A 24918-nucleotide genomic window follows, 5' to 3' on the forward strand; every position below is an offset into this window, starting at 1 on the left:
GGTCCATCAGCCCACCGAGTCCGCGCCGACTGGCAATCCCCGCACATCGAGTTACTTATTTATTCATTTTTCTTTAATCAATTTTTATTATTTGGTGTTACATTGTGAGCCAGTTGCAATGGAATTTCGTTCAAATATGCACTCGTCTGTATAGTTTTGAATGACAATAAAGTTATATTCATTCATTCATTCATTCATTCATTCATTCATTCATTCATTCATTCATTCATTAACACTATCCTACAACATTAGGGACAATTTACACTTACACCAAGACAATTAACCTACAAACCTGTACGTCTTTGGAGTGTGGGAGGAAAACGAAGATCTCGGAGAAAACCCACGTAGGTCACGGGGAGAACGTACAAACTCCGTACAGACGGCGCCCGTAGTCGGGATCGAACTTGAGTCTCCGGCGCTGCATTCGCTGTAAGGCGGCAACTCTACCGCTGCGCCACCAAGTCAGTTAAGAGTGCATTTGACATTTTAGAATACTTGTTTAGATAATTGGGTGATTTTGTATTATGGTGGTGGGTTTGTTTGGTATTGTTTCGTGTTGTATATATTACTAATGAAATGATTGATTACATTTATTTTTGTAAAGAAAAATTAAAAAAATAAAAAGCCCAAAGGAGGGAGCCTGCGATGATGACCAAAGATACTAGAGGAACAAGATGGACCACTCCGTTGAAATCGCCTATACTGAAGTGTAGTACATAAGGGAGCCATTTTAGTAGGCAAAACCCACCGTTCGCTCGGCCTCTAGCAGTGCAATCAGTGTTGTGGGGGAACAGTATGTGTGATGATACCATAAAAATGCAGAATATATCTCATCTATCAACTCACAGTTTTTGTTATTTTTCTTTTAAAATGTTTCTGCAAGTTTTTGCTTACTAAAATGGTGTCTTGACGTACTATGGTTTTTTAGTTCGAGTGGTCTATCTTGTTCCTCTAGTATCTTTGATGATGACAGACTCGAAGAGCAAGGCCGGTAGTTAATGGAGCCGGCGTCTGGCCTTCCGCGCCTTCAAGGTTGGCTGTGGAAGGGACCCAAAGGTGGATGGCGAGGAGATGGATGTATGTGGGTTCTCAGGACGATGCACACGACCAAGGAAGGTGACGGCTGGAGGCCGTGCAGCAGCCTGGGGCTCACCTGGATCGGGCACCTGCTCCAGAAGACCTGGAGCGGCCCCCTCTCGCCCCCCACCCCCCATCTTTTCCCCTGCCCCCTCCCCTTCCATCTATATCCCTCGCTCTGGCTTTATATCCCACACCTCTTCTTTGATTGGACTTTACTGGACTTTATCTTGCACTAAACGTTATTCACATTACTCCCTTTATCATGTATCTGAACACTGATGACGGCTCGATTGTAATCATGTTTTGCCTTTCCGCTGACTGGTTAGCACGCAACAAAAAAAGCTTTTCACTGTACCTCGGTACACGTGACAATAAACTCAACTCAACTCAAACTTACCTGACATCTTTCGTCACCTTTTCACCTCTAGCCTTTGTCACTTACTCCACCCATCTACCCATCAAACCCCCTCCCCCCACCCCTTCATTGTGTCCAGGGTTTGTCCTCCAACTTTCTCTCCCCTGCTATAACCAGTCAGAACAAGGATCCCTCCACGAAATGTCGTTCACTCCACAGATGCTGCCTGGGCCACTGAGTTCCTCCAGCACTTTGTATTTTACTGTAGATTCCGGCATCTGCAGTTCCTTGTGTAGTCTCACTGATCGTTGGCTTGCTTGAAAACAACATCATTGTGTAGGAAGGAACTGCAGATGTTGGTTTAAACCGAAGATAGACACAAAAAGCTGGAGTAACTCCAACATCTCTGGAGAGAAGGAATGGGTGACGTTTCGGGTCCAGTGTCTGAAGAAGGGTCTCGACCCGAAACGTCACCTATTCCTTTTCTCCAGAGATGCTGCCTGACCCGCTGAGTTACCCCAGCTTTTTATGTCTACCATTGTGTAGATATTGTTCTCCCCACTGACAAGTCCACTTAATACTTAATGCAAGATTTTCTCTGCCAAATGTCTGATTATTTTGCAGCTCTGTCTGTTCCCGAGCCCAGCCCACAGTCATCCCCAGGTTGAGACCGGACGTAGAGGTTTACCTGTAAAATCCGGTGGCTGACAGTCCCACTCTTTCCATGTACGCTGAGGAGACCTGAGGAACAACAAGGAATAACGATCTATCACACAATGCTTCATGTCCACACCTGCTGGGAATCATAAGATCACATCATGAGCTCCTAATTTGAGGAAGGACATTCTTGCTATTGAGGGAGTGCCGCGCAGGTTAATTTCCGGGATGGCGGGACTGAGATATGATGAAAGAATGGATCGACTGGAATTTGGGAGGGGATCTTATAGAAACATATAAAATTCTTAAGGGATTGGACAGGCTAAGGTGCAGGAAAAATGTTCCCGGTGTTGGGGGAGTCCAGAACCAGGGGTCACAGTTTTAGAATAAGGGGTGGGAATAAAACCTTTTTACCCAGAGAGTTGTGAATCTGTGGAATTCTGGAAGGCTGTGGAGGCCAAGTCAATGGATATTTTTAAGGCAGAGATAGATAGGTAGGTTCTTGATCAGTGCGGGTGTCAGGGGTTATGGGGAGAAGGCAGGAGAATGGGGTTTGGAGAGATAGATCAGCCATGATTGAATGGCGGAGTAGACTTGATGGGCCGAATGGCCTAATTCTACTCCTGTCACGTGATCTTATAGAAACAGAAAAATAGGTGCAGGAGTAGGCCAATTGGCCTTTCGAACCGTTTGGCCGTTCAATATGATCATGGCTGATCATCCAAAATTAGTACCCCGTTCCAGCTTTCTCCCCATATCCCTGATTCTGTTAGCGCGAAGAGCTAAATCTAACTCTCTCTTTCTGGAAAACATCCAGTGAATTGGCCTCCACTGCCTTCTGTGGCAAAGAATTCCGCAGATTCACCACCCTCTGACTAAAGAAATTCCTCCTCATTTCCTTCCTAAAATAATGTCCTTTAATTCTGAGGCTGTGGCCTCTACTCCTAGACTCCCACTAGTGGAAACATCCTCTCCACACCTGTCCAAGCCTTTCACTATTCTATATGTTTCAATGAAGTCCCCCCCTCATTCTTCTAAACTCCAGTGAGTACAGGCCCAGTGCTGACAAATGCTCATTGTATGTATATCGTGTGAGTTATTCTGCGCCTCGTTATTCTGACTGGAGGCTTGTTGATTTAGTCTGAGTTTAGTTTATTGTCACGTGTACCGAGGTACAGTAAAAAGCTTTTGTTGCGTGCTAACCAGTCAGCAGAAAGACAATACATGATTACAATCGAGCCGTCCACTGTGTACAGATACATGATAAATGAAATAACATTTAGTGCAAGTTTAGAGATACAGTGCAAGATATTATCAGGCAAGCATCAGATATTACAAGCTGTTATATCATATCATATCATATATATACAGCGTGGAAACAGGCCTTTTCGGCCCATCAAGTCCGCACCGCCCAGCGATCCCCGCACATTAACACTATCCTACACCCACTAGGGACAATTTTTACATTTACCCAGTCAATTAACCTACATACCTGTACGTCTTTGGAGTGTGGGAGGAAACCGAAGATCTCGGAGAAAACCCACGCAGGTCACGGGGAGAACGTACAAACTCCTTACAGTGCAGCACCCGTAGTCAGGATCGAACCTGAGTCTCCGGCGCTGCATTCGCTGTAAAGCAGCAACTCTACCGCTGCGCCACCGTGCCGCCCTGTCAGGCAACTGAACCATCCTACCACAACCAGAGAGCAGTGCTGAACTACTATCTACCTCATTGGTGACCCTCGCACTATCCTTGATCGGACTTTGCTGGCTTTACCTTGCACTAAACGTTATTCCCTTTTATCATGTATCTACACACTGTAAATGGCTCGATTGGAATCATGCATTGTCTTTACGCTGACTGGTTAGCACGCATCAAAAGCTTTTCACCGTATCTTGGTATATGTGACAATAAACTAAACTGAAACTGTTTAGTTTAGTCCGTTTAGCGATACAACGTGGAAGCAGGTCCTTCGGCCCACCGAGTCCGCGCCAACCAGCGATCCCCGCACACTAACACTATCCTGCACACACTAGGGACAATTTACAATGATACCAAGCCAATTAGCCTACAAACCTGTACGTCTTTGGAGTGTGGGAGGAAACCAGAGGACCTGGGGAAAAACCCACGCAGGTCACGGGGAGAACGTACTAACTCCGCACAGACAGCACCCGTAGCCAGGATGGAACCCAGGTTTCTGGCGCTGTGAGGCAGCAACTCTACCGCTGCGCCACCGTGCCACCATCTCGCCACCCTAAACCTGTGATCTCTAGTTTTAGACTCCCCTATCCTGCACTGTTCTAAGATAGATACATCCTCTTTCCCCTTAGCTTTAAGATCGGAGGGACAAAGTTTAAAGGATATTTAGCAGTCACCACCCATCTGTGTAAAAAAACCTGTCCCGCCCATCTTTTTTACATTTAATCTCTTTCACTTTAAAGCTATGCTGTCTAGTGGATAAGTGTGAGGTTATCCACTTTGGAGGTAAGAATAGGAAGGCAGATTATTATCCAAATGGTGTCAAGTTAGGAAAAGGTGACGTACAACGAGATCTGGGTGTCCTAGTGCATCAGTCACTGAAAGGAAGCATGCATGTACAGCAGGCAGTGAAGAAAGCCAATGGAATGTTGGCCTTCATAGCAAGAGGAGTTGAGTATAGGAGCAAAGAGGTCCTTCTGCAGTTGTACCGGGCCCTGGTGAGACCGCACCTGGAGTACTGTGTCCAGTTTTGGTCTCCAAATTTGAGGAAGGATATTCTTGCTATTGAGGGCGTGCAGCGTAGGTTCACTAGGTTAATTCCCGGAATGGCGGGACTGTCGTATGTTGAAAGACTGGAGCGACTAGGCTTGTATATGCTGGAATTTAGGATGAGAGGGGATCTTATTGAAACATAAGATTATTGAGGGATTGGACACGTTAGAGGCAGGAAACATGTTCCCAATGTTGGGGGAGTCCAGAACAAGGGGCCACAGTTTAAGAATAAGGGGTAGGCCATTTAGAACGGAGATGAGGAAAAACTTTTTCAGTCAGAGAGTTGTGAATCTGTGGAATTCTCTGCCTCAGAAGGCAGTGGAGGCCAATTCTCTGAATGCTTTCAAGATAGAGCTCGTAAAGATAGCAGAGTCAGGGGGTATGGGGAGAAGGCAGGAACGGGGTACTGATTGAGAATGATCAGCCATGATCACATTGAATGGTGGTGCTGGCTCGAAGGGCCGAATGGCCTCCTCCTGCACCTATTGTCTATTGTCTTTGAGTAGGAAAGAACTGCAGATGCTGGTTTAAATCGAAGGTCAACACAAAATGCTGGAGTAACTCAGCGGGTCAGGCAGCATCTCTGGAGAGATGGAATGGGTGACGTTTCGGGTCGAGACCCTTCTTCGGCCTGATATGAACGGTCACCTCTCCAGAGATGCTGCCTGTCTCGCTGAGTTACTCCAGCCTTTTGTGTCTGTCGTCATTCTCCTTATACCCCCATATATCCACAAGTAGCTTTATCCCCCTTACACCAATCAGTCTGAAGAAGGGTCCTGATACGAAACATCGCCAGTCCCTGTCCTCCAGAGATGCTGCCTGGCCGGCTGAGTTACTCCAGCACTTTGCGTTCTTTTTTGTAAACCACCATCTGCGGTTCCTCGTGTCTGCTCTCTGGTGACCCTCCTCTGGACTCTCTCCAGAGCCTCCACATCCTTCCTGTAATGGGGCAGTCAGAACTAGACAACCACCAAAGTGACTGACTTTAATGGAAGACACAGAGTGCTGGAGTAACTCAGCGGGCCAGGCAGCATCTCTGGAGGGAAGGAATGGATGACGTTTCGGGCGGAGATGCTTCTTGACTGACTTTGTTCCACGTACCCACTGCTCCCAGGTTCCTGTTGGATTGGCTGATTTAAATGGTTCCAATCTTTCCAGAAGAGTCTGACAAGCGATCTGCAGAGAAAGAGGGAGAGGGGTTACTGGTAATTGATGTGAAGAGTGGTTTAAAATATAAAGCCAGTGTATGTTTACTGGGTTTGAGGTCTTACCTTAATGGCCATTCCGTTCATATCGGAGCTGACAGAGGCTGCAGTTGGGCTTGTGTTTGGAACCGTGTTGGTGCTTGTCTCACAGATGTGAATCCGGGAAATTGGAATTCCCAGCACTTTGCTTGCAACCTGGATAAACCACAGCGTTCATTTGGATGAAGTCGGCCCTTTAATCGAGGAACTATAAGATTAACCATCAACAGTGAGTTGTGAAGTTGTGTATCTGTGGAATTCTCTGCCTCAGAAGGCAGTGGAGGCCAATTCTCTGGATGCATTCAAGAGAGAGCTAGATAGAGCTCTTAATGATAGCGGAGTCAGGGGATATGGGGAGAAGGCAGGAACGGGGTACTGATTGTGGATGATCAGCCATGATCACGGTGAATGGCGGTGCTGGCTCGAAGGGCCGAATGGCCTCCTCCTGCACCTATTGTCTATTAACAGAGGGTTTATTTCACTTGCACAAGGGGATAGGTGTCCCAGTCAAAGGCTGTGATCACAACTCTTAAGGTTAAGTCAGTACAACAGGACATCTATACAAAAGATGGACACACAATGCTGGAGTAACTCAGTGGGTCAGGCAGCATCTCGGGAGAGAAGGAATCGGTGACGTTACGGGTGGAGACCCTTCTTCAGACTGAAGACGTGAAACGTCACCCATTCCTTCTCTCCAGAGATGCTGCCTGACCCGCTGAGTTACTCCAGCATTTTGTGTCTACCTTCGATTTAAACCAGCATCTGCGTTTCTTTCTCCTGCAAGTGGGAGGCTGATGGTCGGTGCGGACCCGATGGGCCGAAGGGCCCGTTTCCGTGCCGTATTTTTGTTCAGTTTAGTTTAGAGATACAGCGCAGAAATAGGCCCTTCGGCCCACCGAGTCCGTGCTGACCAGCGACCCCTGCACATTAACACTATCCTACTCACACTGGGGACAATTTATACTTCTACCAAGCCAACTAACCTACAAACCTGTACGTCTTTGGAGAGTGTTGGAGGAAACTGAAGATCTCGTGGAAAACCCACGCAGGTCACGGGGAGAAGGTACAAACTCCGTACAGACGGCACCCGTAGTCGGGATGGAACCCGGGTCTCTGCCGCTGTAAGCACTGTAAGGCAGCAACTCTACCGCTGCGCCACCGTGACTGTCCCATGTTGCTCTCTGTCTCTGTGGACGGCTTCTTAGTCAGCGTGGGTTCAGTTCCCACTCCAGATAACTGCGGACAAAGACCAGTGAGGCATTCCTGAGGCAGCAGTTTATCAGACTTGCACCTGGAATGGGCGGCTTGTCTCATGGGGCAGGTGACTTTATAAATCTAGTCACCCGTGAATACTTGATGGGCAAACCATTGACCCATTCATCTGCCACATTGGACAGGGAGGTTTGAAGCAAGACATTGCAGGCGCTACCACAAGATTCCCCCCCTCCCAACCCTGGATCCGAAGAATCTCAAGGTGTGAAGAAGGGTCTCAACCCAAAACCTCACCCATTGCTTCTCTCCAGAGATGCTGCCTGTCCCGCTGAGTTACTCCAGCACTTTGCGCCTATCCTGGATCCCAGGAGACCGCCGAGAAACTGAGCATAGATCTATTCTGGTGAAGTGTCACCGACCTGAAACTTAAACTCCCCTTTTCTCCGCCCAGCGGCTGTCTGATGGCATTTTCAGTTTTATTTCAGATTTCTCGCATCTGCAGGTTTCTGGCAGTCAGGCCAACCCCTGGGCTAAAAGGAGACTCGATCCTTCTCGTCCGTCGATGTCTATGCATTTACAGCTTTAAGAAACGTGAAGCCACAAACTGCCAGGTTGTGCTGCAGAAATGGAGGCGGCTGCTGTTTTCGTTGGGGGGGCAAGGGCATTGTGGGTACCTGCACCATCTTGGTGTGGAGGCCTTGGGGGGGGCAAGGGCATTGTGGGTACCTGCACCATCTTGGTGTGGAGGCCTTGGGGGGGCAAGGGCATTGTGGGTACCTGAACCATCTTGGTGTGGAGGCCTTGGCCCATTTCCGTGCCACCGTGGGTCAGGAGCACCGAGCCGTCAGTGTAAACGTGCACCAAAGCTGCCGCCTGAAACAGAACACAGGGGGCAAGGGGTTAACCTGAAGCCTCCACCCCACACCCGCTCACACCCACCCCTCAGCCCTTCCTCTCCTCCACCACCCCGATGAAACCAGGCCCCCCTCAAGGAACAACATCTCATCGCCCAGGCTGGCAACATCCCGACCTTCAGACGTTGATGGCCTCTTGTGGTTCATTGCGTCTCCATTATCTGGTGGTGCGTTGGAATAAGCTGCCAGAGGAGAGGCTGGAGGTGTGGGGTCAGCTCTGCTCAAGACCGCAAGAAATCCCAGAGGATGTGACCAAGGTACAGGAAGCTTGAAAGCGCGCACCACCAGACTCAGGGACAGCTTCTTCCCCTCTGTTATCAGGCTTCTGAACGGCCCTTCCATAAGCGAGGGCACTGTCCGATTCACCCCTACCCAATTGCGGACGTTGGACTTTGTCTGTGGAACTGGTGCGCTACAATGCTGAGAACTATATTCTGTATCTCCCCCTTTGCTCCACCTGTTGTACTTGAGTTTGGTTTGATCGTATTTATGTACAGTCTGAATATATATATATAGTCTGAATATCGTATTTATATATCAGTCTGAAGAAGAGTCTCGACCCGAAACGTCACCCATTCCTTCTCTCCTGAGATGCTGCCTGACCCGCTGAGTTACTCCGGCATTTTGTGAATAAATACCTTCGATTTGTACCAGCATCTGCAGTTATTTTCTTACACTAGTATTTATGTATAGCATTATCTGAACTGATTGGATAGTCCAGTCTAGCCCAGTCTAGTCTAGTTTACTTTTGTTTATTATTGTCAGATGTATTGAGATGCAGTGACATTTTTTTGTTGCTGCGTGCCATCCAGTCAGCGGAAGGACAATATGTGATTACATTGGAGACGTCCACAGTGTACAGAGACAGGATAGAGGGAATAATGTTTCTCGCGCGATAATGTCCAGCAAAGTTGGATTAAAGGGAGTCCCTTCTGTACCTGATTGAGGAACGTGGCAGTGAAGCTAACTCCAAACATGGTGGGGACTACTGCCAGCCCCCTCTTCTTCCAGCGATGCTGCCTGGCAGAAAGATGGGAGACCGTTAGTTCCTGTGGGCCGGAGTGGTAGCCGTGGAAACCGCTGGAGGTCGCGACCCCGTCACCCCCACCCCCAAGAGCCCGCGTACCGAGGAGGCCATTCGACCCCTCAAGCCTGCTCCACCCTTCGAGAGAAGCCCGTGGCTGAACAGAGCGCAAAGTGCTGGAGGAACTCAGCGGGTCAGGCAGCATCCGTGGAGGGAATGGACAGGCGGCGTTTCAGGCCGGGAATCTTCTTCAGACTGAAGAGGGGTCCCGACCCAAATGTCACCTATCCTGAGCCTGAAGAAGGGACCCGAGCTGATGTCACCAGTCCATTCCCTCCACAGATGCTGCCTGACCCGCTGAGTGCCTCCAGCACTTTGTGCTTTGCCCCAGATTCCAGTGTCGGCAGTTCCTTGTGTGTGCAGATCACGGCCGATCTGACTGTAACGTCGACACCGTGCTCCAGCCCAGCCCAACGTCACAACTGCCTCGGAAACATTCAGAGTCTGGAACAAGATGGAGTCTCCACCATTTGCAATTTGTTCCATCAGATTGTACTTGTTTGAACAACTCTATTTGCCACCTTCCAATCTTCAAGATCACTTTGGCAACCTTCCTGCACAAACTGCTTGTAGCTCAGTTGTTGAAGAAAGGACTACTGATTGACTGAGAGACGCAGCGTGGAAACAGGCCCTTCGGCCCACCGAGTCCACGCCGACCATCTGCTCACACTAGTTCTACATTATCCCACTTTCACATCCACTCCCGACACACTAGGGAGCAATTTTACAGACGGTCAATTAACCTACAAACCCGCACGTCTTTGTGGGATGTGGGAGGAAACCGGAGCACCCGGAGGAAACCGGAGCACCCGGAGGAAACCCACGCGGTCACAGGGAGAACGTACAAATTCCGTACAGACAGCACCTGTAGTCAGAATTGAACCTGGTTTTAGTTTAGTTTAGTTTAGAGATACAGCACGGAAACAGGCTCTTGGGGCCACCGAGTCCGTGCCGTCCAGCGATCCCTGCACATTAACACTATCCTACACACGCTAGGGACAAGTTACAATTTTACCGAAGCCAATTAACCTACAAACCTGCACATCTTTAGAGTGTGGGAGGAAACCGGAGATCTCGGAGAAAACCCACGCGGGTCACGGGGAGAACGTACAAACTCCGTACAGACAGCGCCCGTGGTCAGGATCGAAACCCGGATCTCTGGTGCCGTGAGGCAGCAACTCTACCGCTGCGCCACCGTGCCGCCCTTAGAATGCAAAAAGAGTGACACGCAGCAAAAGATTCACCCGACCTGTTAAATTCATCCACCGCGCTCCTCCTGCTGTGGTAGGACGAGCTCTCCACACATTCTTCCCAACACCTCTCAATGTTGACGTCTTCCAACTTTTGGCTGAAGTGGGTGATGTCTCCCTCTTTGTACAGGTTCAACCTCCGCACCTCAGGTATGGAAAGGGAGGAGGATAATTTTGGATAAAGTGACGGTCGGGAGGTGAAGATCATAAGATCATTAGTGATGGGAGAAGACTTAGGCCATTCGGCCCATCAAGTCCACTCCGCCATTCAATCATGGCTGATCTACTGTATCTCTCCCCATTCTCCTGCCTTCTCCCCATAACCCCTGACACCCGCACTGATCAATCATCTATCTATTTCTGCCTAAGAAATACCCACTGACTTGGCCTCCACAGCCTTCTGTGGCGAAGAATTCCACAGATTCACCACCCTCTGGCTAAAGAAATTCCTCCTCATCTTCCAAAAATAACATCCTTTAATTCTGAGGCTATGATCTCTAGTCCTAGACTCCCCCACTAGTGGAAACATCCTCTCCACATCTACTCTATCCAAGCCTTTCACTATTCTGTACGTTTCAATGAGGTCCCGCCTCATTCGTCTAAACTCCAGCGTGTACAGGCCCAGTGCCGTCAAACACTGGGGGTGTTGGGTCCTGGGAGGGGGTTTGGATCCCTGCAGCCCATCGACATCCACTTCAAAGCCAAGCAAACTGCAAGATGGCCTGGGCTTCTGTGCAGTGTCAGAGTCCAGGACATATTTTCCCAAACCACAAGAAGAGCCACAAATGCACTGGAGTTAGACACAAAGTGCTGGAGTAACTCAGCGGGTCAGGCAGCATCTCTGGAGAACATGGATGGGTGACGTTTCACAGAGTGCTGGAGTAACTCAGCGGGTCAGGCAGCATCTCTGGAGAATGCTCTGGAGGTGACGTTTCGGGTCGGGACCCATCGTCAGACTCGACCCGAAGCATCACCTATCCATTTACTCCGGAGATGCTGCCCGACCCGCTGAGTTACTGCAGCACTCTGTGTCTATCTTTGGTATAAAACATCATCTGCAGTTCTTTTGTGTCATGTTATGAATGGACTGGAGCTGTTTTTGGAGGGTGGGATCTCAGGAAAGGCCCTGCTTTCTGCCCATCCCAGAACGTCGAACTGCCCCTTGAGTCTGAAGAGAGATCCCTGCCCGGACCGGTAATGCATCCATGTCCTCCAGAGATGCTGCCTGACCATAGAGTTCCTCCAGCACAGAAACATGGAAAATAGGTGCTGGAGGAGGCCATTTGGCCCTACGAGCCAGCACCGCCATTCATTGTGATCATGGCTGATCATCCACAATCAGTAACCCGTGCCTGCCTTCTCCCCATATCCCTTGATTCCACTAGCCCCTAGAGCTCTATCCAACTCTCTTTTAAATTCATCCAGTGAATTGGCCTCCACTGCCCTCTGTGGCAGAGAATTCCACAAATTCACAACTCTCTGGGTGAAAAAGTTTCTTCTCACCCCAGTTTTAAATGGCCTCCCCTTTATTCTAAGACTGTGTGGCCCCTGGTTCTGGACTCCCCCAACATTGGAAACATTTTTCCTGCATCTAGCTTGTCTAGTCCTTTTATAATTTTATACGTCTCTATAAGATCCCCTCTCATCCTTCTAAACTCCAGTGAAAACAAGCCCAGTCTTTCCAATCTTTCCTCATATGACAGTCCCTCCATCCCAGGGATTAACCTCGTGAACCTACGCTGCACTGCCTCAATAGCAAGGATGTCTTTCCTCAAATTAGGAGATCAAAACTGCACACAATACTCCAGATGTGGTCTCACCAGGGCCCTATACAACTGCAGAAGGACTTCTTTGCTCCTGTACTCAAATCCTCTCGTTATGAAGGCCAACATGCCATTAGATTTCTTCACTGCCTAGTGTACCTGCACGCTTACTTTCAGTGACTGGTGTACAAGGACACTGAGTCTTGCTCAAGATTTCAGCGTCTGCCCCCACCTCCTTCTCCATCCAGCCCCCTCCACCCACCCATCCCCCCCTCCACCTCCACCTCCCCCCGACCTCTCGTACTCTCCGTACTTGGTTTGCGGGCAGTCCGCTCTTCTGGATAACGGCGTCCATCCAGGTCTCAGCGATCAGCATTCCTTGAGGGGCCCCGAATCCCCGGAAGGCCGTGTTGGAAGGCAGGTTGGTCTTGCAGACGTGGCCAACTCCACGGATATTGGGGATGTTGTAGGCATTGCCCATGTGGAACAGGGCCCGCTCCATAATCTGGTGCCATGGATGGACAGAGAGAGAGAGAGGAGGGAGAGGGGGGGAGAGAGGGAGAGAAGGGGAGAGAGGGGGAGAGAGGGGGAGTGAGGGAGGGAGGGGGAGAGAGAGGGAGGGAGAGGGAGGGAGAGGGAGGGAGAGGGAGGGAGAGAGAGAGATAGAGAGAGAGATAGAGAGAGAGCAGTGGAAGCATTATTTCCCAGTCCTTTCAGTAACCCCGTTGTCAAGAAAATCCTAGCATGTGACATTGGAGCAGAAGGAACCAGGCTGGCAGGGTGACGCAGCGGTAGAGTTGCTGCATCACAGTGCCAGAGCCCCAGGTTCAATCCTGACTACGGGCGCTGTCTGTACAGAGTTGGTACCTTCTCCCCGTGACCGCGTGGGTTTTCTCCAGCTGCTCCGGTTTCCTTCCACATCCCAAAGACTCCAAAGGTTTGTAGGTTAACTGGCCCCTGTAAAATTGTGAATTGTCCCTAGATATATATATATATTTTTTTTTCTCTCTTTTTTTTTCCTCTCTTTTTTTTCCTCTCTTTTTTTTTTCTCTTTTTCTCTCTCTCTCTCTCTCTCTCTCTCTCTCTCTCTCTCTCTCTCTCTCTCTCTCTCTCTCTCTCTCTCTCTTTTTCTCTCTCTCTCTCTCTTTTTCTCCCTCTCTCTCTCTTTTTTTCTCTCTCTCTCTCTCTTTTTCTTTATCTCTCTCTCTCTCTCTCCCTGTTCACTAACTTTCTCTAGATCTGATGAAAGGTCATCATGTTGAACCACGAGCCCAGTTTCTTTCACCACAGATGCTGCCTGACTTGCTGGGCCTTTCCTCCATTCTTTTGCGTTTGTTTTTGTTCTTTGTGGACAGGGCTCTGGTCCCGATCACAACACAGAGCACTTCTCCGTTGCAAGGTGGTGATTTGTGGTCTCACGTACAGCAGAGGACAGATCCAGGTTATTTCCAGCGTTGCAGTAAAGTGTCAGGTCCACAGCCACGATTTTCCCACTCTTCTGGTAGCCCACCTGTGTGTGAGAACGCAGGGAGAGAGTCAATGAACAACTCCATCTCCACCACGCTGCCTCGGGAAAGCAGCCGACACAATCAAAGACTTGTGAATCTATGAGCACACAAAACAAAGCTTTTCACTGTACCTCGCTCGGTACACGTGACAATACTAAGCCTAAAGCTGAAAGTGATTCCCCTACAAGTGGCCATCGCTGCTGAGACCTCACCTTGTAGCGCCCCAGGAAAGGATTCCTTCCCCCGGTCACCAGCATGTCCACATCACGACTGAGTGCGCATCTTACGGGGCGCTTGGTCCTGTGGGAGAGGGAGGGCGAGGAGATGGGACGGAGCAGGAAGAGAGGGAAGCATTGAGGTTCATGTACATACGTCATCAGACCAGAGTGAGGCCACTTGGCCCATCGAGTCTGCTCCGCCATTCAATCGCGGCTCATCTATCTTTCCCTCTCAGCCCCTTTCTCCTGCCTTCTCCCCGTATCCCTTGACACCCGCACTAATCATGAACTTGTCAATCCCCACTTTAAAAACACTCAATGAATTGGCCTCCGCAAACCAACGTGGCAACGAATCGCACAGATTCACTGCCCTCTGGCCAAAGAAGCTCCTCCCCATCTCCTTTCTAAAGGTGCGTCCTTTTATTCTGAGGCTGTGCCCTCTGGTCCTTGACTCTCCCGCCAGTGGAAACATCCTCTCCACATCCACTCTATCCACGAGACCTTCCCGATTCTCACTGCGATGCTCACGCCGCCTGGAACCAGTTGTTGAGGAGCTGATGAGAAGATAGACACTAAATACTGGAATAACTGGCAGCATCTCTGGAGATAAAGAGTAGGTGACGTATCAGGTCGAGACCCTTCTACAGACTGAAGGAGTTTGAAGAAGGTTCTCGACCCAAAACCTCACCCATTCCTTCTCTCCAGAGATGCTGCCTGTCCCGCTGAGTTACTCCAGCATCTTGTGTCTATCGTTGGTGTGAAGCAGCATCTGTGCAGTTCCTTACTAGACAATAGACAATAGGTGCAGGAGGAGGCCATTCAGCCCTTCAAGCCAGCACCGCCATTCAATGTGATCATGGCTGATCATTCTCAATCAGTACCCCGTTCCTGCCTTCTCCCCATACCCCCTGACTCCGCTATCCTTAAGAGCTCTATCTAGCTCTCTCTTGAATGCATTCAGAGAATTGGCCTCCACTGCCTTCTGAGGCAGAGAATTCCACAGATTCACAACTCTCGGACTGAAAAAGTTTTTCCTCATCTCAGTTCTAAATGGCCTACCCCTTATTCTTAAACTGTGGCCCCTGGTTCTGGACTCCCCCAACATTGGGAACATGTTACTGCACATTCTGAGGAGCTGAGCTGGTTTGGGAAGAGCAGACTTGGTGGTCGCCTAATTCTTTCAATTCCCTTTCCCCACTATGACAGACCATTCGGCCCAATGGCCCCTGCTAGCATTTATCTCTCCCACCGCCTCAATGTGTCCCTTTGTCCTTTTGCCCTCCCCGTGAGTTCTTCCAGCTGCCCTTATTCGGCACTTTTTGGTCATTACTTCCAGTTATGCTGAAGTCCTTCAGACTCTGATCTTGCATGCAGAGGCAGTAGTGCCACTGCATCTCTGTGCCCAAGACCCGGGTTCCACCCCGACCTCGGGAGCTGCCTGTGTGTGCAGTTTGCACAGGGCCCTAGTGAGACCGCACCTGGAGTACTGTGTGCAGTTTGCACAGGGCCCTAGTGAGACCGCACCTGGAGTACTGTGTGCAGTTTTGGTCTCCAAATTTGAGGAAGGATATTCTTGCTATTGAGGGCGTGCAGCGTAGGTTCACTAGGTTAATTCCCGGAAAGGCGGGACTGTCGTATGTTGAAAGACTGGAGCGACTAGGCTTGTATACACTGGAATTTAGAAGGATGAGAGGGGATCTTATCGAAACGTATAAGATTATTAAGGGGTTGGACACGTTAGAGGCAGGAAACATGTTCCCAATGTTGGGGGAGTCCAGAACCAGGGGCCACAGATTAAGAATAATGGGTAGGCCATTTAGAACGGAGATGAGGAAAAACTTTTTCAGTCAGAGAGTTGTGAATCTGTGGAATTCTCTGCCTCAGAAGGCAGTGGAGGCCAATTCTCTGAATGCATTCAAAAGAGAGCTAGATAGAGCTCTTAAGGATAGCGGAGTCAGGGGGTATGGGGAGAAGGCAGGAACGGGGTACTGATTGAGAATGATCAGCCATGATCACATTGAATGGTGGTGCTGGCTCGAAGGGCCGAATGGCCTCCTCCTGCACCTATTGTCTATTGTCTATTGCACGTTCCCCCTGTGACCGAGTGGGTTTCCTCCAGGTGCTCCGGTTTCCCCCCATATCCCAGAGACATGCGGGTGTGTAGATCAATCGGCCCTCTGTAAAATTGCCCTCAAGCGTGGTGGACTATGGTGGTGTGTACAGGAATGTGTGGTTGGGGGTCATTGGGAGCTTTCAGCCAGCATTACACTCCATGGGCCGAAGGGCCTGTTTCCCTGCTGCACGACGCTGCGACCTTCTACCGTTTCCATGCCGACACCTACTTGTAGGCAGCGATGGCCACCGCCGTCGTCAGCATCATGCTGCGTGACTCCTTCCCGCCAAAGCCCCCTCCGAGACGCTTCACCCGACACACGATCCTGTTGGCAGGGACCCCGAGCGCCTTGGCAACAAGAATCTGGGGGAAACACAGCGATAGGTCAACACACACAGACACACACACACACACACACGCACACGCACACACGCACGCACACACACACACGCACACGCACACACACGCACACGCACACACCCCACACACACACACACACACACACACACACACACACACACACATAAGGAACTGCAGGCAATGGAATCCCGCATTGAACACAAAGTGCTGGAGTAACTCAGCGAGTCTGGAGGCATCTCTGGGGTACATGGGTAGGCGACGTTTCGGGTCGAGACCCTTCTTCAGATTGAGTGTCAGGGGAGAGGGAGACACAGAGATATGGAAGGGCGAGGTGTGAAAACGAGAGATCAAAGGAGGTGAAGGACAAGGAAAATGTAGAATAGATCGTTGTTAGTCAGGGGAAGGTGACAATGAAACATACAGAGTTACAGTGCAATTAGGAGGACAGTCAGACTCGCAGGAGAACTAGGAATGGGAGGGATGGAGAGAGAGGGAGGGATGGAGAGAGAGGGAGGGAGAGGGGGAGGGATGGAGAGAGAGGGAGGGAGAGAGAGGGAGGGAGAGAGGGGAGGGATGGAGAGAGAGGGAGGGATGGAGAGAGAGGGAGGGATGGAGAGAGAGGGAGGGATGGAGAGAGAGGGAGGGAGAGAGAGGGAGGGAGAGAGGGGGAGGGATGGAGAGAGAGGGAGGGATGGAGAGAGAGGGATGGAGAGGGAGGGATGGAGAGAGAGGGGGGGATGGAGAGAGAGGGAGGGATGGAGAGAGAGGGAAATCAAGGGTTACTTGAAGTTAGAGAAGTCAATGTTCATACCGCTGGGGTGTAAGCTGTCCGAGCAAAATATGAGGTGCTGTTCCTCCAATTTGCACTGGGCCTCACTCTGACAGTGTGCCTTGTTTTCACCTTCCCCGAGATAACTGATCAATTCTACATTTTCCAATATCAGCATCCCATTTGATGTCTCGATTTCACACCTTACCTTTCCATATCTCCGTGTCTCCCTCCCCCCTGCCTCTCAGTCTGAAGAAGGGTCTCGACCCGAATCGTTGCCCATTGCTTCTCTCCGGAGATGCTGCCTGTCCCGCTGAGATACTCCAGCATTTTGTGTCTACCTTCGGTTTAAACCAGCATCTGCAGGTCCTTCCTACTACAAGTGATAGGTGGATACAGGTGAGGGGGGCGGGCGGAGGGGGGTTGAATGGCAGAAGGGTGGACAAAGGTCAATGATGAAACGAGGGGAGGGAAAGGGAGACAAAGACGGGCCAAGAGGGTGTCAGATAAGGAGAGAAGAGGAGGAGTGAAATGTAAAGCCAGAGGGAGGGTTACCGGTGGAAGGGACAGGGGAAGGGGAGGTGGGGGGGGGCAACTAGAACTTAACAACATGCTCCATCCCACCCTGGGTAGTCTAACCCGACCGCATGTCCTCCCATTGCAGTCGACGGCACAGCGGCGCAGCGGGTAGAACTACTGCCTCACAGCACCTGGCAGAGACCAGGGTCCGATCCTGACCTCGGGTGCCCTCTGTCTGTGTGGAGTTTGCACGTTCTCTCCGTGACCAGGTGCTCCGGTTTCCTCCCACATTCCCAAAGGTGTGCGGGTTTGTAGGTTAATTGACCCTCTGTGAATTTCCCCTGGTGTGCGGGGAGTGGATGAGAGAGTGGGATAGACAATAGACAATAGACAATAGGTGCAGGAGGAGGCCATTCGGCCCTTCGAGCCAGCACCACCATTCAATGTGATCATGGCTGATCATTCTCAATCAGTACCCCGTTCCTGCCTTCTCCCCATACCCCCTGACTCCGCTATCCTTAAGAGCTCTATCTAGCTCTCTTTTGAATGCATTCAGAGAATTGGCCTCCACTGCCTTCTGAGGCAGAGAATTCCACAGATTCACAACTCTCTGACTGAAAAAGTTTTTCCTCATCTCCGTTCTAAATGGCCTACCCATTATTCTTAATCTGTGGCCCCTGGTTCTGGACTCCCCCAACATTGGGAACATGTTTCCTGCCTCTAACGTGTCCAACCCCTTAATAATCTTATACGTTTCGATAAGATCTCCTCTCATCCTTCTAAATTCCAGTGTATACAAGCTCCAGTCTTTCAACATATGATATGATAACACAGAACTGGTGTGAACGGGCAGTCGGAAGTCGGTGTTCCCCTCCCCAGTGTAGATGGTTGAATTTGGAGGGTAGTTTAAGGGAATTATGGCAGACATTTGCAAAGCATCTGGACTAGGACTTGAGTTAACAAGACACAGAAGCCTATGGATGCAATGCAAGTGAATAGAGGGGTGCAATGGTTAGCATGGACGTTGTGGGCTGAAGGGCCACTATGTGCTAGAAAGCCTCAATACCCTTCCAAAAGAGTCTCCCAGAATTGGACACCAATGTTCCAATCTTTTGCAAAGATTCCTCAGGACTTCCTTGGTTTTCACAAACAAAGCCTTCAGTCCTGAATCTGTGTTTTCACAAACATTGCTGCCACTTCCAACAAACCTGCACACATGTCAAGTCAAGTCAAGTCAATTTTATTTGTATAGCACATTTAAAAACAACCCACGTTGACCAAAGTGCTGTACATCTGATTAGGTTCCAATGGAAAAAAAACAAAAAACATACAGTAGCATGCAAACAGTTCACAGCGCCTCCTCAATGAGCCTCAAACGCTAGGGAGTAGAAATAGGTTTTGAGCCTGGACTTAAAGGAGTCGATGGAGGGGGCAGTTCTGATGGGGAGAGGGATGCTGTTCCACAGTCTAGGAGCTGCAACCGCAAAAGCGCGGTCACCCCTGAGCTTAAGCCTAGACCGCGGGATAGTGAGAAGCCCCAAGTCGGCCGTCTATAGAAACATAGAAACATAGAAAATAGGTGCAGGAGTAGGCCATTCGGCCCTTCGAGCCTGCATCGCCATTCAATATGATCATGGCTGATCATCCAGCTCAGTATCCCGTACCTGCCTTCTCTCCATACCCCCTGATCCCTTTAGCCACAAGGGCCACATCTAACTCCCTCTTAAATATAGCCAATGAACTGGCCTCAACTACCTTCTGTGGCACAGAATTCCACAGACTCACCACTCTCTGTGTGAAAAAAAACTTTCTCATCTCGGTCCTAAAAGACTTCCCCCTTATCCTTAAGCTGTGACCCCTGGTTCTGGACTTCCCCAACATCGGGAACAATCTTCCCGCATCTAGCCTCTCCAACCCCTTAAGAATTTTATATGTTTCTATAAGATCCCCCCTCAGACTTCTAAATTCCAGCGAGTATAAGCCGAGTCTATCCAGTCTTTCTCCATATGAAAGTCCTGCCATCTCAGGGATCAATCTGGTTAACCTTCTCTGTACTCCCTCTAAGGCTAGAATGTCTTTCCTCAGATTAGGAGACCAAAACTGTACGCAATACTCCAGGTGCGGTCTCACCAATGCCCTGTACAACTGCAGCAGAACCTCCCTGCTCCTATACTCAAATCCTCTTGCTATGAATGCTAACATACCATTCGCTTTCTTCACTGCCTGCTGCACCTGCACGCTTGTGTCCACAACTAGATCCCTCTGTTTAGCTTAGTTTAGTTTAGTTTCGAGATGCAGCGCGGAAACAGGCCCTTCGGCCCACCGAGTCCACACCGTCCAGCGATCCCCGCACACTAACACAATCCTACACACACTAGGGGCAATTTATCATTTTTACCAAAGCCAATTAACCTCCAAACCCGCACGTTTTCGGGATTTGGGAGGAAACCGGAGCACCCGGAGAAAACCCACGTGGTCACACGAGGGACAATTTACAATATACCAAGCCAATTAACCGACAGGTCTGTACGACTTTGGAGCGTGGGAGGAAACCGGAGATCCCAGAGAAATCCCACGCAGGTCACGGGGAGATGTGGGAAGGATGTCAGTAAGTTGGAAAGGGTGCAGAAGAGATTCTCCAGGGTGCAGAAGAGATTACCTGGGCTTGCGGGCTTGAATTGTAGGGAGAGGTTGGATAGGCTGGGACTTTTTACTTTGGAGCGTAAGAGGCTGAGGGGTGACCTTATTGAGGTGTACAAGATCATGAGGGGCACGGATAAAGTGGACGATCACAGTCTTTTCCCCAGGTTAGAGGATTCTAAATCTAGAGGACATAGACTTAAGGTGAGGTGGGAGAGACTTTTTTTCACTCAGAGGGTAGTCGGTGGAAAAAAACTGCCACAGGAAGCTGAAGAAGCGAATACAATTACGACTTTTTAAACGACCTTTGGGCAGATACACCGATCAGCCAAAACATTATGACCTGACGAGCCAAGACATTGTGACCACCTGCCTAATATGCTGTTGGTCCTCCGTGTGCAGCCCCAAACGCAGCAGGGTGCGATGCACTGTGTATTGTGACACATTCCTCCCGTGACCACCATTAACATTTTCTGTGACTTGTGCCACAGTCGACCTTCTGTCGGTTCGGACCAGACGGGATAGCCTTCGTTGCCCTCGCGCATCGATGAGCCTTGGGCGCCCAACACCCTGCCTGTCGCCGGTTTGTGGTTTGTCCCTCCTCGGACCACTGTCGGTAGGTACTCACCACTGCTGACCGGGAGCACCCCACAAGCCTTGCCGTTTCACAGATGCTCTGACCCAGTCGTCTGGCCATAACAATCTGGCCCTTGTCAAAGTCGCTCAGGTCTTTACTCCTGCCCATTTCTCCTGCATCCAACACATCAACTTCAAGAACTGACTGTTGACTTGCTGCCTAATATATCCCACCCCTTAACAGGTGCCATTGTAACGAGATAATCAATGTTATTCACTTCGCCTGTCAGTGGTCATAATGTTTTGGCTGATCGGTGTATTTGGAATAGGAAGGGTTTAGAGGGCTCCGAGCCAAATGCAAGCAAATGGAGCTAGCCCTGTATGCCAACATGGTCGGCATGGACAAGGTGGGCCGAAGGGCCTGTTTCCATTCTCTATGACTCTATGGAGGTCAGGACTGAACCATGGTCCCTGGAGCTGTGAGGCAGCAGATCTGCCCACTGACTCATAAGAAGGGTGGCACGGTGGCGCTGCAGTAGAGTTGCTGCCTCACAATGCCGGAGACCCAAGTTCGATCCTGACCACGGGTGGTCGTTCCCTTATCATCCATCTGTACACTGTAAATGGCTCGATTGTAATCATGTATTGTCTTTCCGCTGAATGGTTAACACTCAACAAAAGCTTCTCACTGTACCTCGGTACACGTGACAATAAAGTAAAGTGAACTGAACTGCCTGTACAGAGTTTAGACAATAGACAATAGGTGCAGGAGGAGGCCATTCGGCCCTTCGAGCCAGCACCTCCATTCAATGTGATCATGGATGATCATTCTCAATCAGTACCCCATTCCTGCCTTCTCCCCATACCCCCTGACTCCGCTATCATTAAGAGTTCTATCTAGAAGGATGAGAGGGGATCTTATCGAAACATATAAGATTATTAAGGGGTTGGACACGTTAGAGGCAGGAAACATGTTCCCAATGTTAGGGGAGTCCAGAACCAGGGGCCACAGTTTAAGAATAAGGGGTCGGCCATTTAGAACGGAGATGAGGAAAAACGTTTTCAGTCAGAGAGTTGTGAATCTCTGGAATTCACGGCCTCAGAAGGCAGTGGAGGCCAATTCTCTGAATGCATTCAAGAGAGAGCTGGATAGAGCTCTTAAGGATAGCGGAGTCAGGGGGTATGGGGAGAAGGCTGAAACGGGGTACTGATTGAGAATGATCAGCCATGATCACATTGAATGGCGGTGCTGGCTCGAAGGGCCGAATGGCCTCCTCCAGCACCTATTGTCCATTGTCTATTGTCCAGCTCTCTCTCGAAAGCATCCAGAGAATTGGCCTCCACTGCCTTCTGAGACAGAGAATTCCACAGATTTACAACTCTCTGACTGAAAAAGTGCAGAAGGGCCTCTTTGCTCCTATACTCAACTCTTCTTGTCATGAAGGCCAACATTCCATTAGCTTTCTTCACAGCCTGCTGTACCTGCATGCTAACATTAAGTGACTGATGAACAAGGGCACCCAGATCTCTTTGTACTTCCCCATTTCCTAACTTGACACCATTCAGATAATAATCTGCCTTCCTGCTCTTACCACCAAAGTGGATAACCTCACACTTATCCACATTGAACTGCATCTGCCATGCATCTGCCCACTCACACAACCTGTCCAAGTCACCTTGCATTTGCAAGTTCTCCCAGAGACCTGCGTGGGTTTTCTTCGGGTGCTCCGGTTTCCTCCCACACTCCAAAGACGTACGGGTTTGTCGGCAAAAGGGGTTCAGTAAAATCGTAAATTGTCCCCAGCGTTTAGGATAGTGCTAGTGTCTGGGGATCGCTGGTCGGCGCGGACTCGGTGGGCCGAAGGGCCTGTTTCCGTGCTGTGTCTCTAAACTAAACTAAACTAAAACTAAAAACTAAAAATCCACCAGCAGCGACCAGGAGCTGAATTCAGATGGCTGAAATGTTCATTGTTGCCATCGGAGACTTACGACAGTGGACTCATGGAAACATGGAAACTAGGTGCAGGAGGAGGCCATTTGGCCCTTCATTGTGATCGCGGCTGATCATCCACAATCAGTCACCCGTGCCTGTCTTCTCCCCAAATCCCTTGATTCCGCTAGCCCCAGAGCTCTAACTAACTCTCTTTTAAATTCATCCAGTGAATTGGCCTCCACTACCTTCTGTGGCAGAGAATTCCACAAATTCACAACTCTCTGGGTGGAAACGTTTCTTCTCACCTCAGTTTTTGTTGGTGGGAGCTGCTTCACGTCCTCTTATAGACAATAGACAATAGACAATAGGTGCAGGAGGAGGCCATTCGGCCCTTCGAGCCAGCACCGCCATTCAATGTGATCATGGCTGATCATTCTCAATCAGTACCCCGTTCCTGCCTTCTCCCCATACCCCCTGACTCCGCTATCCTTAAGAGCTCTATCCAGCTCTCTTCATCCACTCTGGCTAGTTCTGCGGAACTGGCAAAATTTGCAGCAAAGCATCAACTACCGGGGGGCCTTCCATCCCCTTGCGGGGGCTGTGCGTGTCGTTTGCCTCGGTAGGGGTCGAGCTGCCTGTCCGTGGGTGCGGGGGGGAAGAGAGGGGAAGTTTTGTTGCCTCCATCACAGTGAGGGGGTGTTTGGAGTCACTGTGATGGATGTTTGTGTTGGGGTCGGGTGTCCTGTGTTCTTTTCTTTTTGCTGTATTTTGTGTGACTGCTGAAATTTCGCTCGGTGTTGTGCCGAGTGACAATAAAGTGTTGTTATGTTATGTTGTTATGTTATGTTATGTTATACTCTGAAGCTCCAATTGCCACTTTTGATTGTTGTAGTTGACATACGAAAGATGAAGAAGACCTCAGTTTTAAATGGTCTCCCCTTTATTCTTAGACTGTGGTCCCTGGGTCTGGACTCCCCCAACATTGGGAACATTTTTCCTGCTCACTGGTGAGGAAGACCTACCTGTGTCTGTGATGGGGCCTGAGTCGATGAGAAGATCTCCATCTCGCCGTCTTCACCTCTGGGCACTGCCACCGTGCAATTGGTCTCCAGGTAGAAGTGCTCCTGGCCTCCCACGTGCATTTCCCCTACGGAACATTTGGAAACATCGTCAGCAGTTCCGGGCCCTGTATCTGAGGAAGGACGAGCTGGCCCTGGAGAGGGTCCACAGGAGGTTGATGGGAATGATCCCAGGGATGAGTGGGTTAACAGACTGTACGATGAGCGTTTGTCGGCACTGGGCCTACACTCACTGGAGTTTGGAAGGATAAGGGTGGGTGGGGGGACCTCATTGAAACGTAGCGAATAGTGACAGGCCTGGATAGAGTGGATGTGGAGAGGATGTTTCCACCAGTGGGAGAGTCTAGGACCAGAGGGCACAGCCTCAGAATTAAAGGGTGTTCCTTTGGGAAGGAGATGAGGAGGAATTGCTTTAGTCAGAGGGTGGTGAACCTGTGGAATTCATTGCCACAGAAGGCTGTGGATATATTTAAGGCAGAGATAGACAGATTCTTGATTAGTACGGGTGTCAGGGGTTATGGAGAGAAGGCAGGAGAATGGGGTTAGGAGGGGGAGATGGATCAGCCATGACTGAGTGGCAGAGCAGACTTGATGGGCTGAATGGCCTAGTTCTGCTCCTATCACTGATGACCTTATGGAACACTGTGGACATGAGTTTGATGCTGCATCTGTCGGGGGCTGTCTCTGACGGGGGGGGGGGGGGTAACTCTGTCAGTGCAGCTGCCTAGTGCACAATGCAGGCAATGGGAGCACTGAAACCACAGTGTAGATCACGGCTGTACAGCACACGCTGGCTGGGTGCTGACTCGAGGGGCTTGGGTGATAATAAACACACGAGGAAAGACTCAGGTACAGGTGGAAACATGCAGAACCACTCCATTACACCCCAGTCT

The 24918-nt window shown here is 49.9% G+C and overlaps 1 protein-coding gene across 8 annotated transcripts in view; it reads right to left on the reverse strand.

Annotated features, from left to right (window-relative positions):
- LOC144593363 (xanthine dehydrogenase/oxidase-like) overlaps positions 1-24918 on the reverse strand; it is a 159992-nt gene that overhangs the window by 13883 nt on the left and 121191 nt on the right. For all 8 annotated transcript variants that reach the window (XM_078398816.1, XM_078398820.1, XM_078398815.1 and 5 more), the window contains 11 exons: positions 23969-24093; positions 16379-16512; positions 14031-14118; positions 13734-13820; positions 12624-12815; positions 10547-10692; positions 9152-9233; positions 8077-8172; positions 6115-6243; positions 5945-6019; positions 2124-2176 (listed from right to left, as the gene is read on the reverse strand). In XM_078398816.1, the coding sequence (XP_078254942.1) occupies positions 2124-2176; positions 5945-6019; positions 6115-6243; positions 8077-8172; positions 9152-9233; positions 10547-10692; positions 12624-12815; positions 13734-13820; positions 14031-14118; positions 16379-16512; positions 23969-24093 (1207 nt within the window). The remainder of the gene's footprint in view (positions 1-2123; positions 2177-5944; positions 6020-6114; positions 6244-8076; positions 8173-9151; positions 9234-10546; positions 10693-12623; positions 12816-13733; positions 13821-14030; positions 14119-16378; positions 16513-23968; positions 24094-24918) is intronic.

Source organism: Rhinoraja longicauda, chromosome 5 (genome assembly GCF_053455715.1).
Source record: "Rhinoraja longicauda isolate Sanriku21f chromosome 5, sRhiLon1.1, whole genome shotgun sequence".
Taxonomy (NCBI): domain Eukaryota; kingdom Metazoa; phylum Chordata; class Chondrichthyes; order Rajiformes; family Arhynchobatidae; genus Rhinoraja; species Rhinoraja longicauda.